This window comes from Falco peregrinus, chromosome 1, assembly GCF_023634155.1.
Source record: "Falco peregrinus isolate bFalPer1 chromosome 1, bFalPer1.pri, whole genome shotgun sequence".
Classification (NCBI taxonomy): domain Eukaryota; kingdom Metazoa; phylum Chordata; class Aves; order Falconiformes; family Falconidae; genus Falco; species Falco peregrinus.
The window spans coordinates 65386732-65394936 of record NC_073721.1 but is presented as its reverse complement, the minus strand read 5'-3'; the positions used below and the strand labels follow the sequence as shown (position 1 = coordinate 65394936).

General features: G+C 41.9%; 1 protein-coding gene across 1 annotated transcript in view; it reads right to left on the bottom strand.

The window, feature by feature from the left end:
• Nucleotides 1-846: 846 nt before the first annotated feature.
• Nucleotides 847-8205, bottom strand: part of SPTLC2 (serine palmitoyltransferase long chain base subunit 2) — a 78836-nt gene continuing 71477 nt past the window's right edge. The window contains exon 12 of the mRNA XM_055805166.1: nucleotides 847-7061. Coding sequence (XP_055661141.1) covers nucleotides 6942-7061 — 120 coding nt within the window. The 3' untranslated portion in view covers nucleotides 847-6941. The remainder of the gene's footprint in view (nucleotides 7062-8205) is intronic.

Below are 8205 nucleotides of genomic sequence, written 5' to 3'. Positions count from 1 at the left end.
AGCAGGGACAACCCCAGCCCGACGTGCCCACAGCTGCCTCAGCACAATCCTGAGGGTCACCTGAGCCCATCTGTGCCCCCAGGGCTGAGCACGGGAGCGGCACCTCCTTTCCAAGCCCAGACATCTGGTTTACACAAACCTAGGGCTGGGATGAATGGAAGGAAATGTTTCAAGCAAGGCACAGGCTCCAAGACAGATGCGAGGTCAAGAATCCCATGCGAGGAGGATTAAAAAGCCCTTTCAAACATCTCATTAGCAGCATGACAGCTGATAGCGGCCTGACACTCTTCACAGCACCCAAGGGGAGGAGGCGGCTGCGGAGCCAAGCCAGCTCTGCGTGGCTACTGCGGAGCCAGGGCAGGCACCCACAGGAGGGCTACAGGCCAGGCACGGCAGTAGCCCCTGCAGACCTGGCTCGCCAGCACAGAAGCTTCTCTAGACTGGGCTGTTGCTGTACACTGGACCCGAGACTGGTAAGAAACAGCTAAGCATCCATCTCGGCATCCATCTCACAGGCAAGTTTGCTGGCGCTGGAGTCCAAAGGCAGAGGGGGACATTTCCTAAGCTTGCAAACAAGTTACAGTTTCACCTAGCCATTCTAGTATGAAACTTGTGGTGTTTTGGTGGTTTTTTTTCTTTTCTTTCCCTTCCTTCTTTCTTTTTAGGGAGTGGAAGAGAGATGGGGAAGGAAAGGGGAAGAAGGTTTGGTCTCCCTAACAGGGGAAAAGCCTCATTAACATTAAGCAAAACACCCAACACTATCCCATTTTTTTAAAGTCTTTATTATGCAGAACATAGAATATATTTGAATGGAATTTTTTTTCCCAAGCAGTTTTTTCTCCAGTGTTTGGTTTTGTTTTGGTTTTTCTTTCTTTTTTTTTTTAAACATGCATTGTTACCTTTTTAAAGCCAATGTATCATCCATTTATCTTTTCCCTGCCCACAGAGCATCCAACTTCATGTTAATCCCAAGTGTAAAAAAAATTAGACATCTGGCATAAAATATTTTGGGGGAAGCCCATTTAAAAATTTTATCTAAAATGTCTTATCTACAAAAAAATCCAATATATATGTACATATTATAGCAACACAGAGGCATAAGAATACAGTGCAATTTAAGATGAAGTGGTGTGACATGGCAATTCTGCCCAGGGCCTGTGGAAATATGGGCCACCATTGGCTTTGTGGCTGCTAGCCTAAAGCCTCAGGCTCCAGCGTTCCTCTGATCTCTCTCAAACTGGTCTGAAGTTAATAATATTGGAAGGGCGGAGACGCATTTTGCTTAATATACCATTAGGGGGTAGCAGAAATACTGTCTGAACAGGATGAGATTTGGAAAGATTTGGAAAGAAAAAGAAAAAGCAGCACTTTACAGCAGTCAGATGGTGTGGTGCACGTTTCCTTTTGCCATAGGTATTTTTGGAATGGCACCAACCCATGGCATATTCAAGTAAGACCTGTTCACCTACTGTTTAGGAAATGGATTTGCTAGCTGCCACTGCTTCTGAAGTCCCTGACCCTCCCAATAATTCTCTGGCTTTCAGTGGCCCAGGAACAAGTTACGATGCTTGCTACATAGAAACATGGGGCACTATTTTTGGCCTTCACATGCAGACACCTCTTCTGCTCCTTAAATAGCTGCTAGCCAGGGTCAAACACAAAACGAGTTGAATGTCTCCCCCCCTCCCAAGAAAACAGCAGTACATGTTGCTTAACTAAGAGCACAGAGTATTATTTCATCCATCGCATTCTTCAAGGTCAATTTTCATTTCCATTCTTCATACCAAGAGCCACAGTTTTAAGGCCTTCAACACACCCCAGTCATCATCTCCTTCCTTCACCCAGCCCCTTTTGGGGATGTCAACACAACAGCTCCAATGTCTGCAGCCAACACTTCTCTTTTTAGTGAAAGATAAAGCACAAGACTTCACACAAACACTTCACGGCTGTGCTCTAGCTTCATGTCCAAATCCTTGAAGAGGTGAACGACTTGCAAGGCTGGGGATGTTTACAGGAATACAAGCCATCACGATGGCATCCGAGTTGTGGGTGTGTGTTTGTTGTTTTTTTTTTTTTAATAAAATATTTTTAAATTTCTTTTAAAACTATGTGCAAGTTATACAGGTCAAATGACTGGTGCTTTTCCCTAACAGTGGTCCAATGCCACTTGGGTACCAGGTCCAGTACTGAAGCCACCTGCCCAGGGGTCACATTAGGCATTCCTAGACAGCACAGTGCTTCACCTGTGTTAAACCAGAACAGACTGCGGGTACCTCGGATCCCTGTGCAGAAGGTGACACCCACACAGATCCCAGCATGCTTGACACTTTCACAGGTTGAGTATAAACTGTAAAAAAAATATATAAACTGTACATATAAACTGTATAAATTTTGACTGATCATTGTATGTTGGAATAAATCTCCACAATTTTCCTTCCCTCTGATGCAGCTCACGCATAGCATTCCAGATCCGATGCTGCAAGGTGTTCTCTTAAATGAAACTGCGCTCATGCTCACAGCTTTCCTCCAACCTTTCCTATGATCTGCCTGAATGGATTCTGGACCAGCAAACAGCTGTAAGCCAAGTACTTTGCAGAGGTTTCCTTTCAGTAAGAAATTAAAATTTGCACAGGAGAGGAAGTATTTACTTGGTGTGGAAAGGTTTTAGAGTGTCCCTTTGGGCACTGGAAGTTAAGTTTCTGTCTTACGGATGCTTGTTCAAGTTAAGTACACATGAGAGATCCCCATATAGCTGAGAGTAAGTGATGACTGCCTGCCCCTTTCCTCCACCTCTGTTGTATTGGTCCTTCATCCACACAGTACAGAGCCGGGTCACTGATTTCACAGGCACAATTCCCTTTCCTGCTCTGTGTGAATGTGCAGCTCTGACAGAGGGTACCACTTCTCCACTCTTAGAGGAAAGAGCATGAGGAAGACAGATAATGCAATTCCTTCACTGAATGACTTCATCACAGTAAGATGTTCGGTCAATTCACTCCTGAGTCTTTGCCTAAAGCAGAAGTGTGCTACACCAGTAACCCAAGAACCAGAACAGCTCTTTAAGTATGCTACTTAAAAGGGAAAAAAAATTATAGAAATTAAAGAGTTAAATATACCATATAGATATATATACACACACACACAGACACTGTACAGGAGTCCGTGTCTTGTGTAATAAAAAAAAGCAAGCCCTGAATATTTTGACACAAAACCCCCTTGGTTTCTTCTCTACCACAGAACTAAAGAATTATGAATCAGGCTCCTTAAAACAAAGGTCTACTTGGGAAGGCCAGTTTCTAACAAGAAGCAGATCTCTCACTCTCTGCTGATGCTCGGTAATAGGAGCCCCTCAATGTTCTGAAGAGTAAAAGAACATGGCCATCAGCCTTAAAAACTGTAATGATTCTAAACTCTTTGCTCAGCAGATGCAAAATCTTGCTTGCTAAGTTCTTCAGAGAGGTACTGGGAAGGTAACTGTTGTATATTTATGACTAAGTTTAGCCAACGTACAGTACAGAGCAAAATCCTTTGTTCAAAAGCAGCCTTCATTTTCTTTTGAATTTTGCATCTCCTAAGAAATACCAGGAGTCATTTTCAATTAGAACGTCTCAGAAAAGTTGGCAGGGACTGAAGTCTGTTTCTTAAGCAGTCTTTCTTCCTTTGTGATCTCTCAAGATTGGTTCTTTCGTTCACTTCTACTGCCAGGATAAAAAACAGGAGACAGATTTCTGGTCAATACATGAATATCAAAGCAGCAGTACATTCTACACATAGCAGGACAGCATACATGCTGTAGGTTTGCCTAGTACAAACCAACAGTGGGCTGCTCCTTTGGTTGCGGGAGCAACTTTTTTTAGTAGATGCAAGATTTTCCTGGCTTTCATGCTCGGTGAATTAGCGACTTAAAAGCGCGAAATCTTGGACTTGTAGCTTCTTACTTTTTCAGAAGCAGTTTTCATCAGGTACCAGACTTTGGCAAATCAGGTTCCCCTGAATAAAAGAAGGGAAGAAGTTGCTTCTGAAAAAGAATATGGCTGAAATGCAACCAAGCAGTTTGCAAATGCTACTAACTGCCTGAAAGATCTCTGAAATGTCTTTACAACTCAGAATTCAAAAGTCATATGCAGACATCGTGACAGCAGAAAGACACTAAACGGCAGAAGTATAGCATGAACACAATTTCCTCAACAAGTGCAACTGGAATCCCAATAGGGACCAGTAATCTTAAAACACTGACAATTTCAGAAGTGTTATACAGGAGTTATCTGAATTACTGAGATTTATCCAGATGTTCTTCTCCCTGTTAAAGACAAGATGCCCTAAAACCCAATCCCAGAGGCAAGATTAAGACTCAAGACTTGTAGAATCTATGACAACCCACTCCTAACTTAATACATCACAGTTTTCAAACTGACTTGAGTATACAACAGACACAAGCACACTGTACATCTACACCTGGAAATGCTCAGAATAGCTCCCTACTGACCCATGCCTATGCCTTGAAGCTGGTTGGTTTTGTCTTGTGATCAAATCAACAGGACCTGGGCTGGAGTCAGGGCTTCTGCACTAACCACTTCTTGTTCCTTACTACAATCCAGAAAGGGAAAAAAAAAAAAAAAAAAAAGGAAGCAGAAATTCTTTGAGGTAAAGCTTCTTGAAGTCAGAAAGCAGGTCATCTTCTGCAATGGCAGAGCTAGTCCTGGGCAGAACACAGGCGAGAAAGTAAGTTGGTGCAATTGCAGTTTACTCGCTCTGTGGCTGAACAAATGAGACTACTCCATAGCCATCAGAGTTGCACATACAAGTTACAGACTTCTTGGACTGTCCACACACTTTGCTCCAGAAGGCAAGCAAATTGACATTAGTGGACTAAGACAGAAACAATTATCTGGATCTATTTTCAAACAGTCAGTTTTAGTTCTTCTCATCTAATTAAACTTCTGAAATGCAATGGTAAAACACTGAATCAGTGTTTTGAAGTTCCATTACATTAAAATGGAACAAGATCTATAAAAGCATAAAGATAGATATACTATAAAATAGGGGCCAGTTCTGCTTTAAGTCACCAGATGTATTTGCAGAATTGCTTGGTTCTAGCGAGCAAAGTGCTCCTTCCCCGTTAGCTGCAGAGCGAACATAACAATTTAAAATTAATTTTTTTGCAGCACCAGGCAAATAGCTTTGAGATGCACTCTGCTTTGGTGTTACGATGAAGTTCTTTAAAAAACTCCACTCACCTGCAAAAAGCATCATGCTAACTCAAACGGAAGAGGTGGACCAACCCAAGTGACACGATGTTAAAGCTCTACTCTCTTTGCAAAAATACTACGTGTCGAAGGTGTAAAATACAGAAACAAGCTATACTGTAACTGACTCCTGTTAAAAAATTGTTGGTACCTCTTCAATGATCCATTCTGTTCACTGAAAGAATTCTAGATGCAATGACTAAGTAGCAGACCACCTCTAAGGTGTGCTAGAGCAAAGGTGTCTATTTTAAACTTTGATTAGAGTAAGACAGCGTGGAACTTGCAAATAAAGGTTCCAAACAGCAAATGCCTCAGTGAACATTAATTTGATCTCACAGTAACAGAAATGCAAAAGAAATAAGATGACAAAGTAAATGCAATTGTGAGGACATTCTCTCTTCAGGGAAGGCCTATACAGACACACAGCTAACAGACTTTGCTGGCTAGCCGAATGTAACGTACGATAAAAGACCCAAGCTGTCTATAATCTTTGCATAAAAGCCTTGCGCAACAAAACCAATGAAGAACACCTCATATTACGCCAAGAAACAGTGAATCAGCGTGGCAGAGGGTAGCAATCAGTCTTTCACAGATCTCCATGAAATAAGTGGTTCTCCTAACAGTCATCCATCGTATAGGCCTACTAGGAGTTCTGGTCTTAACAAAAAGCACAAGGCTTACTATAGTTTACTTAATAGCAAGAGCACCCTTCTAGAACCTAGCAGTGACTTGTTCACGGTTTTATGGTAATTCTAAACCAAGAGAAATTAACCTGAAGATGAGAAAGCAACACACACTAAAACCACCTTGTTCTGTTTAAAAAAAAAGGGGGGGGGGGGGGGGGGGAGGGAAAGAAGTATGTCAAAAGGAAGACAAAACCACTACCCATTAAAAAAAAAACAAAAAAACAACAAAACCCCTGTCCATCACTTACCCTATATCAAGAACAATTAGTGTCAAAGCCAGGAGACAATCTGGTATCCATACTGGGAAGGAAAAGAGGCTAGAGTGCCAGAAGTCCTTCTGCCCATGGCTTACAAAACTAAATAATGTTTGGGAACAATGGTCCTGTCAGTGACATGTCAACAACACATTTATTTTAAAAAGGCTAAATTCAAGTTTTAAACACAAGTAACTGCAAAAGAAAAAAAAAAAAGGAAAAAACAAACAACTTTGGTTGATTATCCATTTTGTTAAATATGTCAAAGTTAGCAATCAACAGTTTCTCTAGGAAGTCTCCAAGAATAGCCAGGTCAGCTCATTCCTTATTGGGAAGGTCAGACACCTAGCAGTGACACTGGAAGTGCTGCCATGCCAGCGTCACACATGCTCACAACATCTCAGCCAGCATTTGGGGAGCCTGATGGTGCATACAAAGTCTGAGCCGATCAGCCACAGCCAATTTGGGTTGCTGTGAACAAATTGAGACAAATAAATAAAAAAAGGCAACAAGAAAAAAAAATAAAGCCAAGCACCTCTAGGGCCAGACCCTAAAGACACAGGAATCAAAGCTTTTTTTACCTCCTCTCCCTATTTACAAAATGCCATTTAGAGCTGATGTGACCACCTCAGTATTGTGAGAAAATGTCTTTTATGCTAAGCAGTCGTAAGTGTGTTGTTCACGGATGCTGTGGCCTGCATGCCACGGAGTGTCCCATGGGGTGTGTCCCTCCCACCAAGGCACACAGAGGGAGTTCAGTCTTCTGTTTCTTCATATGTTGTCTCGTCAAATGGCCGGTCCAAGAGAGGTACCAAACGGTGACGGGAATACTTCAGTTGCAAAAGGTCCCCAACTTCATCAATTTCTTTTAAAGCCTGAGAAAGAGACCACAATAGATCAGCAGGAGAGAGATGCAAGTTAGCAGCACATCTTCCTTTTTGCATGCCTGCAGACTACTCTGACAGCCATTTTACTCAAGTAGTTTCAGAGGTACATAGGATTTGGTTTTGATTTTACCACTCAGAAGTCTCAGGACCAAGTGAGCAGCACTGGTCACTTAACAGAGAGTGCCTCCGCACCCACTTGACTACTCCACTTCCAAGGCAGGATCATAATATCCAGCAATACTAACTCAAATTTCACAGTCATCCCCAAAAAAGCCACAACTATTCACAGACATAAAAACCTGAGAACAATGTTCTTCACTTCCTGGTGGTAATAAAGCTGAAGCAGAAAAAAATAAAGTAGTACATGGAGGTTTGACTCCTCTTGATGTATCATTCAGTATGAAAACATGCATGTTAGTGTACCATCTCTGATCTACTCTATTTTTTAAATTGAAAGGCAGCAAAAGGCAAACTGCAACGTTGTGCTAGTAAGTTCTATTGATGCATTTATTGTATCTATATTTGGTTAATTTGCATCGTCCATATACAATGAGAGATGCAAGCTCTGTATCGTAAACAATACTGCATGGGAGATTGTTGCCAGCCGATCCAAGGAATGAAAAAAAAAGTTACTCTGGGTAGGATCCCCAGCATTTTCTCCCTAGAAAGCAAGTCCCACTGACTCAGGTTGCCACAAAGGCAACTCTCAGGCAACTGATGGCCCAGAACATGGCTAGGAAGCTAATAAAACCTTTCACCGTTCTGGCCTGAGTGCAAATGTTATGAAGTATACCAGAGATCAAACATCTGCTAGCACAAGAAACGAGGAAAGTCCCGGCTCAGTTAATCATATTTCATGTTGCAATCTCTTTGATAAGTCACTGGTTCACAACAGGGTTTGTTAAAAGCCAAACCCTAAACTTCAATTCATTTCTCTACAGATGACTCCTGAAGCAAGGTACAAAATAAATCAGTTGCTGCAGACAAGTCTGCAACAGTACGTGATGGTAATTATCTTATACTGGCAAGTGACAAAGAAATGAGTTCAGAAGACGACTTCCAAGTCTCATGTGGTTTTTGAACTCCACGGTTGGCATTCTGCACTCCCTTGAATTGTAGATTTATTCAGATA